We start from the raw sequence: 24862 nt of genomic DNA, 5'->3' as shown, positions 1-24862 counted from the left end.
AGCAGCTGCGATAGTTACGCTACGAAGGATTTTTCCCCTTTGGCATATACTGCACAGGCTGTCCCTTGATTAGTTTACAAGTGCTTGAAGGCTATTGATTTTTGCTCTGTTTTATGAGAACGCTCCTCTTTTTAACAGTTTAATCCCTCAGTTTTGAATCTGAACATTTGGGTCGTGAAAGAAAAAGTATTTACGCATCTGATTTACCTGGTTTATCTGGTCAGGAAAGCTCTACGGTAACACCAAACTCCCTTTTGGATTACGGAGCTGCTGGAGATCCTGTGCTCTGGGGTGTTGTCCTCCTCTTGCCAGAACACACATGCGAAGTGGCTGTAAACCTTAACAGTGTTTCTTAAGGGGAAGTGTCGTTGCTGTGTTGCTTGCCCACATCCCAGAAACGCACTGCATGTATGAAAATTACTGTTCCGGGGAAATAACCCCGAGTTTTCATTAGGCTGATTTGGGTGTGTTGCTAGGCAACTTGGGGTAACGAGGGGGTTGTATATTTCTTTTAGGTAGGTACAAGTCGTCCCCGGAGAGATTTCCGGGTAACTAACGTTGGAGGTTGGAGAGGCTGATCAACTGCAGAGCAAGAAGTTAAGCCCCAGCAAACTTAACTTTTGTTAAGAGGAGTTTTTCAGGAAATAAATTGGATTAGAACCAGGGATGACGTATCCTGCTTGATTTCTTTTCCCCTTGCGCTCTGACGAGCTTTGTGTTTAGGCAGGCTTTTGTTTCTGGCTCCAAGTTGCTTTAAAAAAAAAAAAAAAATCATTTGGGAGCGTGTCTCGGGGTGTTGAGGGCGATGTGCTTACCTTGATTGGCTCGGCTTCCTTGCAGGCGCTTTGTGTTCTTCCCATCAGCCTCAGGTCAGTTGTGCAACATGCCCCTACCGCTCAGAGAGAAGGGGAAAGGAGGAGAAAAAAAAAAAAAAAAAAAAAAAAATGCTGAGTAATGCCAGAGGTTTCTCAAATGGCTGATGCAAACCTGGAGAATTTGCATCATCATTCAGCTGGAGTAACTTGGTATGACAAGAGCTTAAATACAAGTCCACGCGGAAGCTGAGCTGGTTTCCAATGATAGGGCAGTACCAGCTCGCAGTGGGAAAGCGCAGGTGTTCCCTAGCGCTGCTCAGATCGCAGTAAAAGGCTCAAACACACTTTTAGGAGCTTGCTTACCTGTGCGTAGCAGCAGCTGGGAAGATAAGAGAGGGCAGAGGGAAAAGACTAAGTAGTTGGCTACTCGGGAGGCGGCGGGGGTGGGGGGGGGAGAAACCAAACGGCAACGAACCTTGAGTTGCTGCTGCAAACAAACTCATTTGCCTGAGCTTGCTGTTGGTGTGCTGGTGGCACTGTAGCATGCTCAGGAAAGCTGCTGTAACCGCCGTCTCTAATGGAAGCTACTTGCAGGGGCAAGCTAATGGCAGGTTGCCCTCTATGGACAGTGGACACCCAGCCCAGGAGGGAAAAGTAGTGCTGAAGAAGAAAGTGACACTTTTGAGGGGGATATCCATCATAATTGGCACTATCATTGGAGCTGGCATCTTCATCTCTCCCAAAGGCATCCTGAAGAACACAGGCAGCGTGGGCATGTCCTTGACTGTCTGGACAGTGTGTGGCATCCTCTCGCTCTTCGGTAAGTCCCTTCAAAGTTTCTAATTGGTCCAGAGGGGCGGCTGGCAGATTATTGCTACTATTTGTCTGATTTTGCCATTGGATAGTGAGGCACAGGCTGGAGCTTGAGGACCAATAGGGCTGCAGAAGGATTTTGCTGCATGATAGGTTGTGAGGATAGCACAGAGGTATGCAACCCCTGTCCCCCCCAGTGCTGGTCTCTAACGATTGGAAGCGTAAATTATAGTTTCTTATGGGTCACGAAAGGAACAGGAAAAGAAAACCTCCCTTTTATGCTATATCATTTGCTGTCTGCATAATGCTTTTCTTCTGGCTTTGCTTGTAAGGCCCCCAGCAGCTGGGGACACGGGTCACTCAGCTCAAACTGGTGAAGTGTTTAGACAGCTCAACTTAGTTCCCTGGAGGGTAGAGCAAGGTCTGAGAGGAATAATTTCCACTGTACGTAAGCTGTATCGGCATGGAAGGGAGGAAAAAAAGGATGTAATAACTCTAATAATCCCTCTTCCCTGGTCCTGTATTACTGCTCTTCACTTCATACCTCTCTCGTGTTGCTTTGAAAGAGCGTGCTGCTAAAAACAGGGTGATGGAAACAAATTTGTTGTGCGAGTTTCATTGCTGGCCTGTCTGTCATGACAGTTTCTAGCAATTTTCTGTGGGTTTTTTTTAAGAGATTGAATGCTGAAGAATGCCAGTTTATTTGTTCTGGACACAAAGTTCGCATTCAGGGTGGAAAACCCCACCCTGGCCTCTGTGGGACAGAGGGTCCCTTGACCTGTTTAATGAGTTAATCTCAAATAAACTGAAGAGCTAACATGAATATTGCCTTTATTTAAAACAGAAATAACTTATTTTCTGGCAGGAGGTGAGGAGGACAAACACAGACTAACACGTGTCTGCTTAATAGGTGGAACAGGCAAATGCCACCTTGTGTAAATTGGCTCCAAGCTGAAAAGAAACAGGGACTGTTTACAGGCTAAGCCCACCCAAACCAAACAGAGAGCACAAGTGAGTGAGGATCTCTTTTGGTTAAATGTTAAGTGCATTGGTACACCGTGCAGCATGATCTGTTGTCGTACAAATGTGGAAGTCCTCCCTGTAAGCAAAATTCCCCTGTAAAGAAAGACCTTGGGTACAATTTGTAACCCTGTCAGAAGACCTTGGGCTTTAGATTTAATCAAAACAGAATTTGCTTAAGCATTGCATTTTTTTTGGCTGTAGTTATTTTTTATAGCAGTAATTTTCTGGCTGTGAAGTAAAGTCTGTAAAAAAAAACCAACACAAACCAAAAACTTTTATCAGATGGATAAAAGAACCGCCTACGCTTGTTACATGTGGTTCATGTCTCTGTGGATGTGGTCTACCCATGGAGCTATGAAACCGCTGGGTGATGGCTCATTAAGCAGCGGTAGCAGATGATGCATGGGTGAAGGAGGCTTCATGCAGGACATCATAGCTGGAGCATGCAGTTGCCTGCTCTGTAATGGCAGAGGCTGTACATTGTCCTGGCAGCCGCCTTGGGAAGTTCTCAGGGAGCTGGGGATGCCATTGGCATTTTCTCCAAAGGAGCCTGAGCCGCTTCTCCATGAACTAATGCAGCAGGGTGGTGATGCTTTGGTTTTCATTTTGGGGGTTTGTGGTTTGTTGGGGTTTTATTAATACACCAAAGGATGAAATGAACCTCCTGCTATGGAACTGTGAAGTGGTCTGTATTTAAGTGATGTAGAAACAAACTGAATTTTCATTGTGTTGGACTAGATGATCTCCTGAGGTCCCTCCCAACCCCTATCATTCTCTGAAAAGCCAGGGCTGAGCTGTTCCCCAGATTTTGTATATAAGATCTTTGAAGTACTATCAAGGAAAATTCTTAAACTGCAATTCCTGCTTCCAGATTTTGCCCAGTCAGTTGCTTTGCCCGTGGCTGTGGAGAGGTAATACAATTTTCTGGCATTTCTTCAGAGGCTGAGCCAGACATCTCTAAGGCTGACAGGAGCAGATCATCATTTGATAACAAGGAGATGTGTCAGGAGGCTTTCACTTAGCGGTGCAGACAGGCTGACTGGGGAGCTGGGGTAGCTGGCATGACACAGGGCTTTGTGTTGTCCTTCTTCACGAGATACGAATGAGTGATGAAACACATTGACAGCAAAGCATTTCTCAGTGGTTTTATGTGTAAATGTAAATGGATATATGTACAGTTCAGTTAACTGCAATACTGGATGAATGGATTAAAATTTACAAAATTGCTTGAAAAAAAGATCAAAACATGTCAGGAGTAGTTGTGATGTAACAGCAGCTCCATTGTTTAGCTTATAAATGGTTGGAAAGGTATCTTTGGATATCTCTTGTGATGCCACTGTTTGATTCTCACAGGTGCCCTCTGCTATGCTGAACTGGGAACGTGCATTAAGAAATCTGGTGGCCACTACACCTACATCCTGGAGGCCTTTGGCCCATTACCTGCTTTTGTGAGAGTCTGGGTTGAATTGCTCATCATTCGGTAAGTGGCCTTTTTCTGTGCTTCCTTTCTGATGGTAGCATACTTCTCAGTCACAAAGAAAAATATCCAATACATGATTGGTGAAAACCAATCAAATATACTTTGACCAATGAGCTGTGATCATTTAGTATGGTTGCTTCAGATAATTTAACAATGTTAGTTTGCTCATCAGCATTGAAATGTTCAAGAAGACATATATGCATGTATGGGGGAGAAAAAAAGATTTGAAGAAAACTACCTGCAACACCAATTCAGCTAATTTTTCTAAGCTCACCATATCCATTAAGAACTTACAGTGCTAATGCCCGTGCCTATATATATAGTGTAGTAGAAGAGGGTAGGCATCTCTATGCTGTCTCTATCTTGGCCTTGAGCTCTTTGAGCGGTTGCAGTTGTCTGTGATACAGAAACAACTCCTGCCCAGTCCTTTTCAGGTTTGGGACACCGTGCATTCTCAATATGCCAGTTTAGGTCCCCATATTTTTATTTTTTTTTTGTGGGATGCTGGAGAACTTGGCTTTTGATTGCTATGAAATGCACTAACTGGCCAAATGAAGCAACTTTAAGTCCTCACATATCTAAAATGTCCAGGTGTTGTTTTGGTGTGTAAGCCTGTGGCTTCTGCAGCCCTGGGTTTATAATATGGAGACGTGGAATCATCAAATCATGGCAAATGAATTTTCTTAACGTAACTGGATCTTTGTATCAAATATGGCCCTTTGAATTATTTTCTTGTTATTGTGGGTTTTTTTTAGAGAATTACTGAGGCTAGGGAACTTCTTACATGTGGAACAGGGCAGCTCGGTTATGTGAACTGACGTGGGAGTGCTCCATTCCTGCCTCAGGCTAGTTAGCACTCCTTCCCCCTCTCTTCCGCAACCAGCAAATTAGTCACAAAGGCAGAAGCCTCACTTCAAATCACAACTATGTTTACATAATATTGACAAGTTCTAGCATAGACTGTTGAGTTTAAAGCACTGACAGTGCTGAGTCATTATGAATCCATAAATCCTTATCTTGTTTCCGGAGGAAATCATTGTGTATGTCAGATGGTACCTTACAGCCTCCCCACCCATGTGCAACCTTTGAATTAACTGCTTCATTTCCATCAAACACAATGAAAGAACAGACACTTCAACTGTATTAACTTTTTGATAAGAAAAGAGCAGCTGACAGAAGAAGCAGACCTGTGTTTTCATAAGGAGAAACACGGTGCTGCGAACGTAGCACATCGGAGACTCAAACAAAGAGAGTAGTGTTAGAAATCCCCTGCTTAACCTGTACCTCACCAGGCAGGGGAACCTCATTAACCCAGGCACAAACACCCACAAGGAACCAGGCTTCGTAAATTCCTCTCCTTGCAAGATTATTATTTTTCTACGTGTGACAGTGTCTCGGGAGCATCGCGAAAACACTCTTAGTCATCATCATCTGCCCCACGCCCAGAAAATAATCACCTTGCATGGGAAGGAACGTCACTGGATTCTTTAATCATCAAACCTGAGAGGCAGTAAGGGAGGCGTACTTGTTATAACTTGCGATGATCTGAACGGCGCTGCCGAAACTCTGTGTAGAGTTTTACATCTGACTCCTGCATAGGTAAACTAATTGGCTGCTGCTATCAAAGAAGTGGAGACCTAATATGTACCTAGGGGTTCTTTTTTCAGTAGGTGAAGTTGCAGACACACTTCTCAGCTAAGCCATTTTTTCCTCTGAAAGATTGAAGGATTATCACACCCATGGGCTGCTGGAGCAGCCGCAACGAAAATAAACACATCCTGCTCTCGTATGTCTTTTCAGCAACTATTTTACAGTCTAGGATGTGCTTAAACTCTGCCCACATGCTGATTAAACTGTGCCAGGTATATGGCACACATTTAAAAAAGGGAAAAAAAAAAGGCTGGTTTTCAAACAAGTGAAGATGACTGTGTGAATGCATGATCTGTAGTGCTTCGCTGTGGTGTTTACTAACCACAAGTTGGGTGAGAGTGCTGCTGCCAGGTGACTGACTCACCCCTTTCTATATGTGGGGGCACTCACTGTACCTGCTCCTTTCCTGGTGACTTCTTGTGCTCCTTGCCCTTCAAGCAGAGCTGCTAGCATGCTTTCTGTCCACTCCTGTATGCATGGCTGTGTGTAGGGAGCTGCCAGTCTCTCATTAGGATTGCAGTCAAAAGGAATTGGCTGCCACTGATTCCTCATTCCTTCTGCTTCCACCTCCACTGAGGGACTATGCTGCCAGCAACAGCCCCCCAAATGCAGCAGTGTGACGGACACGGCTACCTGTTAGGGGTATAATTTAGGACCTAAAAACATAATGGCGTGGACAGCAACGACTGCCTCTTTAAAAAAGGCTTTTCTTAAAATGAGAAGGAAAAACCCAAGTTCTGGAAAAAGGAGCTGGGGCTGAAGAAAAAGGTCTGGGAAAGCTCCAAAGATCTCCTCTTTCATCTGATCTAGGACACTTCAAACTACTTTTGGCAGGCTGCAGTGTTTAAAAGCTAGAAGCCTGATGATTTTAGGTATCAGAAATATTGCGTGGAGGTAAAGTCAGTAAACGTCTGTGTAAATCTAGCGTGGAGGACGTGTGGTGCCTGAGTGAAGGCAAAAGTGGCAAAGCCAACTGTTGGCCCATGAAAAGAGCAGTCCCCATGCATGAGAGATACATGAGTAGCAGCCCTTGCTTGTCCATGCAGATGATGTAAGGAAGATGCTTCTGTTCATTTCTGCTCTGTGGTTTCCAGCACAATGGGCTTGAGCTGTTATGCTGAGGAAGTGGGGTTTGTTCCCAGGCTTGAAGTCTCCTGTGGAAAATTTCTTTATCAGTCGTTGGATAACAGTAACAACAGTTTACACTGTTCCATAGTATTTTTAGCAACTATATTTTTTATTAAACCGTGAGATGAGGCATTATTTTATTATATGCTATAGATAATTTTTTTTCCACAAGAAATTTACATGGACTCTTGTTTAACTTGGAAATCCTTTGAGACTGAATCAGATGTCCCTTTGTTGTTACTGTGTGGGAGATGAAGCAGAGATGCCACCAGCTGTCACCCTAAGAAGGGTGAAAGTGTCCTCCCAAACACAAGCAGACCACTGGAACTTTAATACACAGATAGCATCTGACGTGAGGCGCAGAGTGGTTCACCATTAACCTGTGCCAGTGCCTGGCAAATGTGTTACCTGTCTCAGAGAGGCCATATGAACCTTATGAGTATATCCTGTTTGTCCATGCACCAACTGCCTGCATGCCTGCCTTCACGTTTCTCTCTCTTGTGGTAGGTGCTCTCTGCTCTATGAGGGTTTTTGCTCTCACTTTGCCCACGGCTGAGGAGAGGTGGTTATCCGATAAAAGGGACAAGTTCTGTTTGTTTTAGGAAATCCCACTTTCCTTCATTTTTTGCAGATTTTAATAACAGGCTTGGGTAGATTTTTGGATACTTAGCAAAGCAGAATTCTCAGTTTGGCTGAAATTAATTTGCTTGTGTCTCCAAGGGGCGAGATCTACTTGGCCACTAAAATTCAGTGCTCAGCTCCTTCCACTCAGGGTGATCTAATCCCGGCTATGTTTGCTCCAAGCGAGCGAATGAGGATACTTTTCCTTTCTGTTTGAGGCTGCTTCATGACATGGAAGTTGTAAAAGCAGTCCTGGTAAGAGGTGTTCCTGTCAAGATCAGAACCACCGAGCAAAGCTAAATGGCTCGTGTTTTCCAGCTGCACTGGGAAATCATGCTGCCCGGCAGCACAGTTACAAGCAGGCACCAAAATTAAGTTCAGTTAACAGTTCTGTGGCAGTAAAGTTACAGCGCAATCCTGTAAGAATATAATCTATGCACTACTGCAGATTAATTTTCTGATTTTTGTTGTTGTTTTTACTCTAGCCCTGCTGCCACAGCAGTGATATCGCTGGCATTTGGACGTTACATTTTGGAGCCTTTCTTTATGCAGTGTGAAATCCCAGAACTTGCGATTAAACTTATTACGGCCGTTGGCATCAGTAAGTATCCAATTTTGGGTTTCAGGGAAGGGTAAAGATGATGTAAATTGGAAAGGAATAAAAAAAAAAAAGTAATCACACACTGAACAGGTAGTCATTTGATGTGAATCATTACAAAATGACCGTGTACCTACTGCCAAGGGCATCAGCGTGACTCTTTGCCTGGGTATATGTGTTTGTGAACATATGCAGTAGTAAAAAGAATAGCAGGCTTTATTAATGGCAGGGAAAATCTATTGCCAAGCCTGATTCTGTTGCCACTTGAATTAATAGCAGAACTCTCATTACTTCTGTGGAAGCAATTTCAGTCCCTGCGAGATGGTGAGCCAGTGCCAGAGATATGGAAGAATGATTACCTGATTTTAAGTGCTTTGCTCTACCTCTGTTTTAGGAGGCAATCGAGTGCCAAGTATGATGCCATGAAGAAATGTAGTTCTCTTGAGTGGAGCGCAGGCAACATGAGATCATCTTCCCTAGTTCTGCTCTGTCCTTCATAGCAGTAAACTTATCGAGGCACTTGCAGTTCAGGAAGCAGGAACCCAACTGATGGCTTTGGGAGCAGGCTGAAAACGCACATCTAACCAGCAGCTTGTTCTACTCCTGCTAGCTTTGCAGTTTGTGTAAAAGAGACCATGTAGGGCTACAGAGAAATGCTAATTGCTGGTAGAGGCTACCCTGGGACCCCAGGAGCTTTACAAAGCTGGTGTGGGAGGCTGTATGGAATGGGAAGACGCAAATCCGGATGGGAACAGGACCCTGGAGCCACACGCCTGTAGCATTGGAAGCTCGTTTCCTGTGCTGTCTGGTCACTGGTGAGGATGCTCCTTGCACACCTACACACATACATATCCAGCTATGCTGGATGGAGAGCACAGAGTAGACCTGAGTAATTACTAACAGATTGTTCCTTTTGATTTGGTCAGTGCATGTGTCAGAAAGGAAAGGACTGGAAAAAGGAATTAAGACATGCAAAAGGATCAAAGACCCCCTTCAGTTTTGCACAATAATAGGTTCAGTTGACTTTTTCTTCCTTTGGGGTAAGGAGTTCAATTGGCATTGAAATTTCTTGTCTCCAGGTTACTGTGGCTTTTTGTGGAGCTCTCTGGATAAGAGTGCCCCTCTGCCAGGAGCGTTAGAAAAATCAGTATGCGACCGCATTTCTTTCTGATTTAATTATGCACAAACTATAGGTTTCATAGGAATAATTGAATTAAGGGCTCAGATTTTGAGGTCAATGACTTTTTATGGCTACATCTGTCTAAAATATTTCAGTGGAAGATAAGGGTGAAACAGATGTTCAGTAACTTCAAGGTCACTGAGACAGAAGGAATGTTAAGTAGGGATTCCATCCAAGCATTTTGTTAAGTGCATGTGATTTCAGCACAATAAGCGAACAATTTGAAATAGGTTTTTATTGCTTTTATTTTAATTGAAAATCTGCGTGATAATCCAAGGCTTCACAAAGTAATTAAACAAAGAAGTAGCATTTGCGGGGCGGGAAGGGATGTTGGGGGGGGGTGGGGGGGGGGAGGCTGTTGTGGAGTTATGCTGAAATAATTACAGCCTAAAGGGAGAGAGGAGTTCACAGCACGATGGTGAGCGTGGGTCTGTACGGCGCAGGTAGGCTGAACTGTCCCTTCCCCAAAAGAAGGGTTTCTTGTGGGAAGTTGGACATGGCAGATGCAACAGTGCTGGGGAAAACAGTGCCGCGTTGGACTGAGGCTTTGCCTTTCTGCCTTGTGGTTCATGGCAGAGTTTCATGTGTGGTAGTGTTTTATCATACACCACGCTTAAGCTCAGGGACCTCAGGGTGTATGACTGCTGTTCTTGTATGGAAAGGAGCAGTTGCTGTGGTGGTAATCGTTACAGATGTTTTGGTTTGTGTGTGTAAGGAGAGCGATGGGCAAGATTAAGGTGGTGTTGAGCAGAACAGACACACGGGAGCCCTGAAAATCCCATAATCCAATTTAATGGTGCCAAAGGTAGTATTTGCTTCCACTGGAAGTTTTAAGTTAATCAAAACGTGAACTGATGTGCCTTTTGTTTTCTTATCCACCCCTGTTCCCTTCTCCCTCCTGCGTCTGATGACAGTGCTTGATGCATGTCTGCCTTTGTTGCATGGGGGGAAAGGTAGTGGGAAGCCCCATTAAACCCTGTCCTCAGCTAAGACTTTCTTCTGTAGTTTTACCTTGTCGTTTCTGATCATGTAAGAAAGGGCAGGAAGAGATCTTGAAAAATCTCTGGGTGATCCCCTGCCCCCAAACACAATCAGTATATTTAAACAGTTTCTGACAGATATTTGTCTGAACTGGTCTTAGAACCTCCAGAGAGGTAGTTTCTAAAGCATCACCTAATACTGTAGCCTAGTTTTTTCTATTCTTGTCACAAGACAACTTTTCTCCTTCCCCCCCCCCCTCACCTAAGCCTCCTTCTCTGCATTTTAAGCCTATTGCTGGGAGATTGTCTGAGATGGGAGCAACCGGGATATTGGTAGGGAGTGGCAAATGCTGTTGCTTCTCTACCAGCTGCAAACAAATACTTCTTGTAGAGGGGCTGTAAGCCTGTTCCGGTCCCTGCACTTCCACCTCAGTGCCGTTGCGGTGAGAAAGGAATGCTGAGGCTGCAGAGATGTTGATCAGATGAGAGCTAAAATAAACTACTGGAGGTGGTGAACCAAGAATGAGTTGGGTTTGGGGTTTTTTTATTCATAGGAAAAAAGCATGTCCTAGCCACAAAATTCCCCTTGAAGTCACATCTGAGCAATTTTGAACAATTAGTAGAAGAACATTTTCTGTTCCACGATATGGTGCCTTCATTTTAATTTTTTTTATTTGTTAAAAATAAAAACAACTTAAAAGTCTATGTGTTTCAGTGGCTTGGTAGAGAGAAGGATGCTTGTGTGGAGGTTCTCTTCAGATACCCCAGCTTTCTGAATCTCTGGAGCAAAGGCTGCCTGTTCTTTTCGAGCTTAGAAATCACTTTAATCCACTAGGTATTTCTTAAGCGAATCTCCGCAAGGAGAAAAGCAAATGTTGGATACGCATATTTTAGTCTATCTTGCCAGCCTGCCATAAACTTTTTCTAATCTCAGTCCATTTAACTGCACCTGTGAGAAGAGCAGACATCTCAAGGATATCTTGTTACTATAATTTTAATGAAAATAAGTGGCCAGGTAGAGGAGAGAGAACTTGGATATGTTGGGGAAGGAGAGCAGAAGAAATTAAAAATGAGAGAAGAGGCCTTCTAAATGCCCAGCTTTGCTTGAGCTGGATATAACGGCCCAAACATACAAAACAGCGGAGATGCTATCTGCCTTTGTTCCAATGCTGAAGATAGTCTTTCTAGGAGAAAGATTTAGAGAAATGAATTTTTAAGTGAAAGCTGGTAGACTTCTCTGTATTTATTGTTTTTTCCAATGGAGAAACTTCCTACCACCATTGCAAAACCCCCTATATTCATACCCCGCTTCATTTGTAGCTTTAATTCTTCTCCTAATGGTAAGCTTAAATATATTGGTAACAGGAAGAGAAAAATTATTTTGTGCAAAGGTATTGAACTGTGCTATCAATATGTAACCTGAATAGATATGCAGTGTTAACTGAGCCTTTTCTAATCTGTTCACGTGGCCTCCATATCAGAAAGCAGATAAACAGGTTTCAGCTATTAAAAACTGTGAGACTGAAAGCAAGTTACCGACCTGCACTTGTTTTTAAAGTTTTTACACTCATTCATGTGTATTTTGGGCATTTTATGCTGCAGTAATGTATAAATTTTTCCCTTTTTGGAGGTCTGCCAAAAAACCCTCAAATACCCCAAACTGTGGTTGTTAGAAGTGATATTATGCTTCAAAACCAAGGTCAGCTGTACAGATCTATCAGTGCTTGCTGGCAAATGCTCCAACCCAAAGCTTTATTGGCATAATTTGGTGTCTATGTGAGTCTATAGTTAGTGGCCTAATTTTTTCTGTCATGGCAGATGTCGCAGCCCTCGTTCTCTACTACTGACAATTTTCAGGCAAACAGTTCAAATTAAGTCTTCCCTTGGCTTGCAGGTGTAACAAAAGCTGTTGCAATGGATGCTCTTGTGCTTCCCATGACTTCCTTTTCCTTGATGCACTGGGGTGTGCAAATGGTGGGTATGTTTTGCATTGTGTGAATGCCTTGGCTGTAAAATCCTGACAAGTTAGAGGAGGGCAGTTTCTGTGATTTCCCACGGAGGTAAGGGTACAGATATGTCTATACTCATGAAAAGTAGGCCAGGTTGTAATGCTTACTGCTGATCTTCCATTAGATTTCATTATCCATCTTTAGGTGTGGCTGTGTAAAGGAAAGAAGTTGTGAAAAGCAACATGGTCAATGTTGCCATTGGGTTTGATTGTTCACAAACCTGATTTTTTTTCTCTTTCCATAGTTCCCTCAGGATTCATCTCGCTCTTGGTTAGGTGTTTAGTTTAAGGTGTTTGTCTATGCTCCCCTTAGTGGTGGATGAGGGAAAGAGATGCTTCTTGAAGGCAACTCATCTCACCTGAGGTAGGCATCTGGGAGAGGTCTTATTCATCCTCTGAGGGTAACTGTCTCTTCAGAATGCACCTACACTAGATGCCTGGCTTTTAGTTAGGCGAGTTAGAGGTGAGTCCTCCTTTCACTGTTCTCTTGTCTGGGGAGTTGCTGCTTCTGATCTTTGCTGTGATTTTGTCTCTAAGTATCTGACATCAGTTTCTCAAAGTATCTCTGTAAGGCCATTCATAGAAGAGAGGTGTTGAATTGTGACTGTAGTCCCAAGATACAATTACCTTCTTCAGTCCTAGCACACTTGTATTCTATTCCTGCTCTTTAGCAGCTTTCTTTGTGACTTGGGAGTTGGATTCAATGATCTCTGGAGGTCTCTTCCAGCCCCTACAGTTCTGTGAATGACTCCTCCATTGCCCTTTCACTATCCAGTTGCCAACACAACCAGTTTATGCTGGTACCTGACAGCAGTGCAAGACCTACATCCCTATATGTCTGTTACGCACATAGCACCACTAAAACTAAATATTAGGATGATTGTAAATTCTTACGGCCTGTCAACTCCAAAAAAAATAAATTTCAAGAAAAATGTAATTGGTCTCAAATTTTTGAAGAATGTTAAGTCTTAGCCTGGCAATGTGAACTACTACGTTTGTGCAGTTGTACAGGTCTGCAATGGACTTTCTCTTAGAGGGGACCATCAAAACTAGCAGCACATGCACTGGACTGACAGGAGAGGTAACATCCTTTCAGCTTCCTGGTTTCCCCATTAAATGAAGGTCCTTGCAGTGTCCCTTTTGCTATTTGGTTAGAAAAACTTTAAATGAAACATTTTTCTGGCTTGAACTCTAGATGGGGATGGAGAAGGTTTGAACACAAGCTTTGTCTTCATGTGTTTTCATGTCTTCATGAAAATAGCAGCCTGTGGGTTTGTCTTTTTCCACTCAGGACAGCGTAACTCTTACACACATTTAGGGCTTATGATTTGTGTGTGACTGGCCAGCAAGGAAGGCTATGAGGTTCCATGTGAGTTGACATTAGGATTTGTACTAGTTTACCATCCAGAAACATTCTCGTATGTGTATCAGGAAGGTAAAACTGTTGCTTTGGAAAACCTTGAGGAGGATTTTCTACAGGGAGGATACTCACATTACCTGCTCTGACTCTGTGTAAGGCAACAAGCAGATTGCTGCTGTCATCTTCAACTCTGAAACACAGAATCATAAGGTTGGTAAAGACCTTTAAGATCATCGAGTCCAACCATTCCTGTACTATACTAAACCATATCCCTAAGTACCTCATCTACCCTTTTTTTTAAACACATCCAGGGAAGGTGACTCAACCACATCCCTGGGCAGCCTGTGCCAGGCCTGACAACTCTTTAAGTGAAAAATTTTTTCCTAACATCTAATCTGAACCTGCCCTGGCACAGCTTGGTGCCATTAATAATCTGGATGCCAAATTGCGGTCACTTTATCATACATAAAACTCTTCCTTGATGTTTTCATGTGGCCTGGTCCCTGTTTGGGTTTCATCTTCTGGGTAAGAAAAGTATGATGTGCTCAGCTTTCTAGGAAATTTGAAATAAGCCAATGCTTGCTTATGGCACTGTATTTTCTTTATAACTTAAATGCCTTTGGTCAAATGAATATTTTTAAATATATTTTGCTTAAATGACAGTCATTGACCTTCCCGGGAATCAAGCTCTAGGAAAAGAGGAGAAACCTCAATCAGTCCTAATGTTCAGCAGCAACCCAATGGGATCTTTCAACATTTAAATAAGTGAAGATGTGTCAGCGTAATATTGGGACAACAGAATAATGAATCAGGCCCCTGGGACATTATGTTTCCTGGCAAGTGTAGATATACACTGAAGCAATAAAGCAAAAAACAAGTATTTCGATCTCAAGTGATACTTCACAGAAGTCCAAGTGATTCTTTGTGACTTGGAAAAGAATTCCCCAGTTCTGAAATATGGCAAAATGCAGAACATTTTTAGAGGTTTTTAGTGAGAAATTCACATTAAATGGTTTTGAAAGTTTATGTTGACTTTAGTAAATTGTTTATTTGAGAGTGGGGCAGCCCTCTTTGTCCCAAATAAAAATTTCATAAAGTATTTTATTTTTCTCCTGGATTTTTTATTTTACTAAAAATATCTAAAAGCTATGCTGGAATCCACATTACTCTGAATTTTCTCCCTTTTCCATTAAACCAAAACAACTTTTGGTTGAAACTGAGAAGAATGTTTAACAATATGTTTTTTGGCCTTGCCAGTGAACAGAATCTGTATAAAAAGACCTGGGGTAAATCAGTGTTTTTATCTGCCAGAGAGTTGGTACCATGCAAGAGTGCTAGCTCATAGAAACTAGCTCCCAGACTCTAGTGGGGAACAGCAACCTGAGTTTTTATCCACCCCAAGTATGTGATATTGTTGATGATACAAAGTGGTGATCTTGAGAGAGTTTGAAGTATGGGAGGACTGTGATGAGGAGCTAATTACAACAGAGAGGGAAAGGGACTTTTCATTTAATGAAATGATTCACATTTTCCATTCTTTATGTAATTTTGTTATTTTTTTTATATCTAGCCTTCTTGATTGATTCTTTTTGGCCAGGGTAATTGTTTAAATAAACTAGAGTAACTGGCCTGCAAATGGTAAGGCCTACCATCCTCCTGTCAGTCAGTTCTGTAGTAAAAGCCAGAAGATGCCCTCCCTGACCTAGGAGGAGATGTGAGCCATGCAGGCAGGATGTAAAAGTCCTCCTCACTTGCCTCTCTGCATGTTGGTGAGGTACAGACCTAGCCTTTGCTTTCAAGAAGTAGAAATTCTCTGTTTCTTCACCACATCCCAATGAGGATGAATTTGTTCCTTGTGTTCCTACTCACTCCTCCTGCATGTCTGGTGATACAGCAACAAGAGAGGAGAAAGAATGGAAAAGAGGAGTGGGTTGTAAATAAGGTAGTGAGTGACAAATTTATGCAGGGCCTAAATGGGGGTGAGAAAGTTTAATGTGAGTATTAATTGTTATTTTTTTTCTGGAAATGCAAATCTCTACTGAAACTGGCACTGATACAGAAATCTGGACTGACAGAGGTTGTGCAATTAATTTTGTTCATCCAAGGCAGGATCCCGCCAGCCCATTGTCTACCAACAGCTAACGACTCAGGGTAAACGGAGCTGTAATTTGGTGTAGAGGGAGCCAGGCACTGAAGGGAGAGACGGATGGGCTGCGCAGTGGGTCAGACAGAGGGGCTCAGCTCAAGCGTTTCATGTGGCTTCTGGAAGGGGAATGTGAGAAGTGGGAGGGCAGCAGCTGGAGAAGGTTATCAGGGTGTATTTCATTTAATGCATCAGGTTCTATTCTCTGTGTGGCCTCTCTGCTAGCAGAGAGTTTGGGGGCAATTTCCGTGCATGAGTATTTTTTTTCTGACTTTTCTTTTCTCCTTGCAGCGCTGGTGATGGTCCTGAATAGCACGAGTGTCAGCTGGAGTGCCCGCATTCAGATTTTCCTTACCTTTTGCAAGCTTGTAGCAATTCTGATAATTATAGTCCCTGGAGTTATCCAGCTAATTAAAGGTATGAAATGAAAAGTAAATGCTTTTAAAGTGCTTTTATCTTTACCCTCCCCAGTCTTTCCCCACCTGCCTTCACCAAATAATGCTTATAGCAGCAAAATCTCTTAATTAGCCTGTGCTTGTTTAACTGAAGCTCTGTACTGTCATGTAATTGATTAGAAGTGGAACTACACTGGGATGAACTGGTATTTCCTTCAGCATGCCAATGAGTCTATTGAGATCATACTTGGTTTTCAAATGCACGACGGGGTTGCTCTTCTCTAAAATTTGCCTTTGGTGTGAACTTTGAGAAAGGGGAAGAATGGGTTTTAATGACAGTTAGGCAAACCCCTCCCAAAAGCACTTGCCAGGTCCAGGAAGGATGCGTCCCCCTTGCCTGGGTTAGTGCCTAATCTTATGCAGTGGTGGGTATGTGTTGACGGATGGGGCTCAGAATCGGGGAATTTGTGAACAGAACAGAACCATGGATCCTGTTCTTACCCCTTTGGCGATGTGAATTGGGAAGTTAAAGCTGCTGTTCTGGCAAGAGAAACTGTAGTTGGCGATTGCTTTCATGGGCTTCCTGCCTGGAAGTCCTGTATGCTCACTGCTGCAGGCATGCTTTCCTCCTTCTGAGTGAAAAATTAAAGTGTACAGCTAAAGGTAATAGTCTAGGGCTAACCCAAGTGTAGGAAAAGAAAGCAGAAATGTTCAGGGGGCCAGAATTGCTCTACAGACCTCATCAACGTTGCTGCGTAAGCAAGGAGTGTGAAAACACACCTTTGTTCTCCCCAGCAGCACCCAGCACGGACGTGGCTGTGCAGGCCGTTGGCTCTTGGGACATCATTTGGGGGTAAAGCCAAGCTGGCAGAGAAACTCTTTTCACTGACATATGCTCAGCTACCCTGAGAGGCTTTTCCATTACAGCCCTATCAGCAGCGGGTGCGCGATGGTGACAAGCCCCAGCTCACTCTTGTTACAATAACGCAAGACAATAACTGCACAAAGCCCGAGGAGCCATTCAGCATGGAGGGGCAAAACAGAGAGAGCGCTTTTTAATGAATTGGTGGCAGATTGTATCTAACAGAAACTATCAGAGTTGTTGGCTTTGTCCCTGGGGATGCTCTTTTATGATGCTTCACAAAGCCTCCCATCATAGCCAAGAGCAGAGCATTAGGCTCTGCTGTGAGCTCAGTGTCTCCGGGACAGGCAGCTCTCTGTGGCTGGCAATAGTCTCTGAAGTTTTCCTGTGAAGCACCCACTGCTGATTCACTGTTTTCATGTTTTTTCACTTCCTCTCTGGCAGTTGCGATGCCTCTGCCCCCACCTCCTTTCCTATGTGAAACCTCTCTCTCTGCAAAAGCTAGCCCCATTTTCCCTAGACCTTTGGAGCAGGTCATACCCAGGTTTGGATGGGGGTCTGCTGCCCTTCAGAAGCTCAGAGTCCCTGGTTCCCCACTGGGACTTTTCTCTGGCCACAGTGGGAATTTTGACTGAGGGCTCGGTAAATGATAGACCCGTTTCTAATTTAAGGCTGAATGAATTCTGCTTCTTCCTGCTCTTTTTCTGTGGAGGATTGGGAAATTTGGGATATTGTAGAGGAGGTGTTACGAACCATAGAACCCGTTGTCAATCAGTAAGAACATTAACGTGGCTCTTAGGGGGTTGCATTTATAGATATGTGACTTTTACTTAGGGTAATGTTAATATAGGACTGGCTGTAACGTGGCAGGAAGTTAATAAATTTTTCAGCGGTAGAAATGTTGAAGGTGCTGGTTTTGTTTACTTTAAAAATGTTGCTTGTGAGCGAAATGCTAGCAGTGTTTCTTCTGATTAAAATGTTAAGTGAAATTTTCCACAGCAAAAACTACAGACCTCATTCAGCTCTTTCATTTTGATGAGTAACTCACTGCTGGAGATGACTGCAGTGAATATCATCAAGCTCAGAATGCTTTGAAAAAAAATGATCCCATAATAGATCAAATTCTGCTATTGCATGATGAGGGATGCCACAAGACCTTTTACAATTGCTGGCAGATTGCTGCTGTGAGGGTTGGGTCAGAAATAAAGGTCAAGGGCAGAGCTTGAAGTGAGTGAACAGTTGGGTGATTAAATGTTCCATGATGTGATATATTTATTTGTTTTAGAGTGGTAGGTGGCCACAGAACTTGTTTTTCAGTATGGTTTTTGTTGATGTTGCAGGAGAAACACGGCACTTTAAAAATGCCTTCGCGGGGAACGATGCCAGCGTTATGGGATTACCACTTGCTTTCTATTCAGGAATGTATGCCTATTCAGGCTGGTAAGTTGTTGAAGCCCATAAGCATATGTGCTGGAAACAAACACTAATATGCTCTAACAAAGAGTAGCACGGTTTACATCTTTTGCCGAACTACATCATGATGTAACGGTAGATCTCTCCATTGTTCTGTATGCTCAGGAGTCATTCCACAAGTAACTCAACAAAGGAAAGATTTTTCTCTTGCAGGGTACAATAGGTAAACATGCACTGAACGCTAAGAAAATCAGACTTTCATTTCTGTTCTCAGGACTAGAAATAAACGTGGCAAGAACTTAAATTTTCATTATGTATTTTGATAAAAGGGAATAATGAAGCTTTAGTTTTAGTTGAGCAAGTCAGTAATTACATGAGAAATCTATGAGCTGTTGCATAGTTGTGTGGACCTCAGCTTTTGCTCTGAAGAAGTGGTATTTGAAGATTAAGAAATGAACGGTGATAACATCAATATAGACCACAGAACGACGTAAAAACCTAAATTCTTATTCCTCTTGCTCAAAGAGAATTGGGCCTCACTTAAAAAGAATTGCAACTGGCTTCCATCGAAGTCAAGTGCTATTCACTGTGAGCAAAGTTATGAGAATCTGCCTTCAAGTATCCTGCTCAGAAGTTTCTTTCAAGTTCTTTCCCTCTCCCTCCCACCAAAGGATACAGCAGCTGGTTTGAAAGGCGCCGCTGCTCTCAGAATCTGCCTTACGGTTTATTCGCGCTTAGTGAGGGCTCCACATCGCATTGCACGGAGCCAGCGTGCTTTTGCAGCAGGAGTGAGAGGGGAAAAGAAAAGACTACAATGCGCAGAGTGGGCTTGTTTTGAGATAGCTTTGTCTGCATGTCTTCCCTTTCCTTTCCATAGCCTCACAGGCAGAAAAGTTCTTTACCTCACACAAAAGGCGAGGGCTGAGAGATAAGGGGTTTATTTATTTAATTCCGAGGGACAATGGGCTGAGCATTTGAGTTCCCTGCTTGTCTGTAACTCCCTGGTTGCAGGAGCATTATAAACATGTCCACTCAAGTACTGAACAAAACTTTTATATTAAATAGGGGGGGAACGGGGAACCCAAGAGAGCCTAAAGCCTTTATCTTTGATAGATATATATAAGAAAAGAGCCTGTCATTTTGAAGCCTCAAAGAAATTGAACTCATCATGCAGACAGTCTCTACCTTCCATCTCTCGTATAACTGCTTCTGTCTCTCATATCCATACATGAGATGGTTTCTCACTTTTAGAGTATTAACCAGACTCTATGTTTTTTTGTATGAAAGCAAATTTAAGAACTCTTTAATATTGCTCATCATTGAGGCAGAATGTTTACTGTAAACCACTATGTCAAAAATACTGATATTCTGCTGCTTTTCCATTTCTTTCTGTTTTCCACCTAACATTTCAAACCACTACAGTAAAAATAATCTCTCTTTTCCCTTTACATCTTCTGATTTCTATTTCAAGGTCTTTATTTGCCACTTACAAAAGGAATTAGCAGGAAAAGACCTAATTTGGCTACTAGTTCTTCTCAGCTGCCTATTTGTCTTTGTCACCAGCTCAAATTGATTGTCTCAGAGCACAGAAGAGCAGACCATTAAGTGGAGTGTCAATACCCTCGCGCTATCAGTTTCATGGGGCTAAATCAGCCCAATAAGCTGAACCTGAAGGAGTGTTTGAGTGTTGCTGTTGTGTCCTGGGACGCAGGTAGAATGTTACTCACAGCTGATGAGACTACTAACTTTTAATGATACAGCTTTGAGAACAAAATGAAGGGTAGTGTCTCCTATATGTCTGGGTTTGTCCTATGAAAAGCAAGCGTGGACTATTGGGCTCATAAAATGCTGGAGGAAAAGGGACAAGTAGAGAAACACATGCAAGGAAGTGTGTGTGTTTGCATCAATAAAGACGCGGATGCAGGGCAGTTGATGACTTCTGTCAAGAAGCAGGACTAAGACCAGGAAGAAGCAGCTGGAACCTCTTACTCATAAGAAACAATTTCTCCTTTGAATTGTCCCAGTGGTTTTGTTTGCCTTCTGCACACTAGCATCTTTAGAACACACGTACTGAGGTTTTGTATAGAATGGCAGATGTAGTTTTACAGAAATTCGTGCTTGGTCACAAAAATCCCATTTTTTTAAAAAAACCCCACGAGCCAGTGCTAACTCATTCCACTGACCTGGGTCTGGTCCAGGACTTGTGATGGAGAAAAGTTCCCAGACTTTCTGTCAGATCAGGTACCGTTTGTTTATTCACTGTAGCACTGTTGGGTCAGATACCATTTGTCTTCCTGTACAGAAGTAGAAAGCCAGCATAAGTGCTGTATTGACTCTTCTGTTTAATTAACCAGGATGTGACTGTGCCCATATCTGAGCCAGGCACATCTGTGTGATCCAGAGAAGCTCACATCTAGTGCTAATAAATGCAGAACAGAGGGTTCAGTGACCTTGAGGTTTACGATTGCTTTGTATGCAGGGCTGTGCCTGGCTGGTAGTTCCTATGAATTCCCACGTGTAGCTGTCTCTTGTGCTCTGCTGGAATATGACCAGAATACCGGAGGTTGTGCACGCAGGATTAGCAGACTGGGTTTGTGATCATACACGGCACATGAGTGTCAAAATCCTAGGTTTAAGAGGGTTCTTCTTGAGGCTTCATTTATTTTTATTGTTAGGAAGTCCTTGCTGAGTACCCTGGTGACCATTTTTATCAATACGACCTAAAACTGTAAAAGGCTACAGCCACAAATGGAAAACAAAGCTCAAGGGGGTGTGGGTGCATTTGTGTGTAGGATTAGTGCAAACCATAATTTACCTAGCATGTCAAGGGGAAAAAAAATAATCCCACAATGATATTAAATAGGTTTTGTCTTTTTTCTGCTTTGTTGTCTTTTCTGAGAATTCCCTTCCTGGGCGTGGGGATGAGGGAAGGTTAAATCTCACACTCTTCTTAGTCTAAACATGGGTCTGCAATGTCTACTGTAATTAATAGCAGTATTTAACTAGAAGCAGCTCTTTCTTCGGGGAAGAAATACAGAATCAAAATCTACCAAGCCCTTATAATGCATTTTATAACTCTCTTCTAGGTTTTACCTCAATTTTGTTACTGAAGAAGTGGAAAACCCTGAAAAGTATGTACCGAATGTTTTTCTTAATATTTGAAAAATGGTCGTAAAATTTGAAATACTATAAAAGTAGTGATCTTCAGAGATTCTGCATGCTGCTCAAGTTGCTTGCTTTCCAGCAGATCTGGTATCTATTTGAATTGCAACCACTTGAAGATTTGCTATTTTTGGCCTGTCGTGACCTTGTTATGTATTCTGCTTTTATGTGCACAGAAAGCAGAAAACTAAGTAGATCTCCAGGGCTCCGATTCTCCCCCTCAGGATACAAGTAACTATCAGTGCCTCCTTTCAGTGGAAGTTACTGGTCTCCTGTCAGGGAAATCTTGCCCAAGAAACTTTGCTGCAATATTTGGCAGTTTTGCTATGTTTAAATATTAATCAAATACTTAGTTCTACTTGTTTTAGATGTCTCAGAGTTACAGGATCTTGAATAAATGTGGCACAGCATCCGATCCAATTAAGCCGAGCAGGGGATATTGGTGGGAGCCTGTTTCAAGCCCGAGATGAATACTCTCACAGTGCCTGTAAAAGCTATCCTGTTAGGGAGAGTTTGATTTGGCAGATCTATTTAGGTAGATATGTTTTGGTACATGTCGCCAGTAATAAACCAATATTAGCCTTTTCTAAGAATTAAATAAACTAATATTAGCCTTTTCTAAAAATTAGATAAAACAATATTAGCCTTTTCAAATCAAATTGTGTTCTTTGAGGATATTAGCAATTTGCTTGAATAACAAAATGCATATATAATTTTCTTAGGTTTTTAAGATACTCAGCTGGGTACCAAATAACTTACTGTTTAAAAAGACCCCCAGCACACTACACTCATAATATGAAGCTACTTATCTGAGATATGTGGACAATGAAAAAACCCCAACCAAACAGCCATTGATGGGGAGTATGCAGAAGGTTTTTAGTTGGTTTCTTCAAAGTCTTAACTGAGCCTGGTACTGTTCAGTATTTTCTTCAGAGACCTGAAAATAATTTTAGAGAAATAGATGATAAAACATGAGGATGGCAGAAGGACCCTCAGATTTCTATAGTTTTGGTGCTTGTGAGGGGTCTGAGGATATGTATATTGAGGAATGCATGACTGGAACCTGAAACCAGGCAAGTGCAGGTAGAAAATACAGCATGAATATTTCAGGTGGCTGGCTAATCATTAGCACAGATACCTATGTATGATTGGGTTTTTCGTTGGTAGTCACCAGTTTGGACAGGACACCATTTTAGAAGCCATGCTTTAGTAAAACACAAATCATTTGGGTTGATGGAGAGCAGCAGGCTGACCTTTCCCAGGGGCACACAGGAGCCCAGGCTAGGTGATCTAGTAGCAAACCTGGGCTTAACTACTGAGGATCTGTGATCTGTGTGCTTTGTAAAGTCTGGGGATGCAGACATTTAAAAAAAAAAACAACAACAAACAACAAAACATACACACACACCCCTTTTTTACTTTTGAAAAATCATTCTACGATAGACTGACTTGAAAAGAAATGTGAAACTAAATAAAGGAGTGAAGTAATTTTGATCCAAGACTTCTACTGCTTCAGGAAATTCTGGGGAGATATGTTAGGAACCAGAGTCTTGATGGCATGATCAAAGCATTTGTTAGAAGCAATATCATTTGGTTACCATCAATACTGTCTGATGTTTTAGAACACACACGTGCTACTGCTCTTTGGGACTTTCCATACTCTTATGTGTCTCTGCACTGTTCTTTACTGTATGGTAATTAATGGCAATTTTCATTGCAGCTGTTTTAGTTTGACTTTTTTCCTAGTGATTTGTGTCAGAGGAGTGCACTGTTTTTTACCATGTTGCCCTCTGCTGTGTAGGACAGGAAGGTATAGTTACCTTTTTTCCTTTTCTTTTTCTTTTCTGTTTCTTTTTAAACTATGTACCCATTGAAGCATCTGGTATCACAGCTAAGAAAAGTGGTGTGGGTTTGATTTGGGGGTTTGCTTCATTGCAACTAGACTGGGAGGGAGGGGGAGAGAGGCATTCTCTTTGCTGCCTCCACCTCAGGAGAAATTCTCTGTTCTCCAGGTTACCCTTGGAGAGCTGCAGAAATTAATTGTGCTGCTAGTGTGGATGCAGACCTAGGGAGTAAGCCACGTAGCCTGGCTGCTTCAGTGTGTTCCAGAACAGCTCTGGAAAAAACAGCTCAGTGTTATGTGCACAATGTTGTCGCAAAGCTGTTAAAGCTCTCCTTCTTGGGGTTGTGCCTGAGAGGATGAGAAAGGAAGATGCCCACTGTTTACAGCCAGCTGCCTGGGATCACAGTCTCCACCCAAAGGTAAAAATGTATAGAAGGAGAGATTGGGGTTTTAAACATTGCTAAGCAAGGGGCAAGTGATGGCAGAGCGAATGGACTGCTACCGGCTCTGCTGATGGAGACCTCTGCACCACCTCTGAGTGGGGATTCTGGACTCTTAACCCGAAACAAGCTGTTAAATGAAACAGTTGGGAGATTTGTTTTATCCATATGCCACCAGTGAATGGTGGGAGGCTGTACTGCTCTGCTCCACCACTGTTCCCCCAAAAATATGGGGTCAGGTAATAGTGTGGGCTGTTTCCAGGGGCAGCTGCCTCAGCACACACCAAACTCAGTGTAGGCATGAGGTGACCTGCTCACTAACCATACTACCCTTGTAGGCATTTACTATTCACTGTTTTTAAACAAAAATGCTGTCTTTCCCTCTGGTTGTATGCCTTATGTTAAAGGTGGCACACGCTGCTGCGGAGGTATCACGTAGCTGCTTTTAAAGGGGAAGTACAGGCTTGCACTTACAGAGCCTGTAGCAGCTCCAGGCATGCAAGTTGTAAGGCCTGCCGATGGCAGGGGATGCAGATTACTTACAGCAGCAGAGGTGAGCGCGGGGATGCCTGCTGCACGGTGCGTGCCAAGGCAAATGTTTGTCTGTGAATCCGTCACAGTTGCAGATTTCCAGGTGTGCGGCACCTTTTCAAAGTATCTGACAGCTGTTGCTGCAATAAATGATCAGCATCGGCCCCAGGTTAGCCAGCCTGCTGCAAACCTGTGGGGAAGCATACTGCAGGAGTTGAGCATATTGCAGTTACAGCAGGGTGGATGCAGGGGTGCCCTAGCAGAGAGAGGAGGTGCAGCAGAGCTGCTGAGGGCCCACGTTTGTGGAGACCTGGCTTTAAGCACCTCTTTACTTAATGAGTCCTGGACTCATTCTCCATTTTTGTGGTGTTGCAGAGGGTGAGAGAGATGTCAGGGCACTAGAATATATCCTGAAAT

At 42.9% G+C, this 24862-nt stretch overlaps 1 protein-coding gene across 1 annotated transcript in view; it reads left to right on the top strand.

Moving 5' to 3' along the window:
• Nucleotides 1–1358: 1358 nt before the first annotated feature.
• SLC7A11 (solute carrier family 7 member 11) overlaps nt 1359–24862 on the top strand; it is a gene marked incomplete at both ends in the record, with an annotated part of 56472 nt that continues 32968 nt past the window's right edge. Inside the window, 6 exons of the mRNA XM_084263736.1 lie at nt 1359–1635; nt 4005–4131; nt 8016–8131; nt 16091–16216; nt 18397–18496; nt 21556–21600. Coding sequence (XP_084119862.1) covers nt 1359–1635; nt 4005–4131; nt 8016–8131; nt 16091–16216; nt 18397–18496; nt 21556–21600 — 791 coding nt within the window. The remainder of the gene's footprint in view (nt 1636–4004; nt 4132–8015; nt 8132–16090; nt 16217–18396; nt 18497–21555; nt 21601–24862) is intronic.

The sequence above is a fragment of the Gallinula chloropus genome, assembly GCF_964237585.1.
Source record: "Gallinula chloropus genome assembly, chromosome: 4".
In the NCBI taxonomy this organism is placed as follows: Eukaryota; Metazoa; Chordata; class Aves; order Gruiformes; family Rallidae; genus Gallinula; species Gallinula chloropus.
This window is presented reverse-complemented; position numbering and strand designations above follow the sequence as displayed.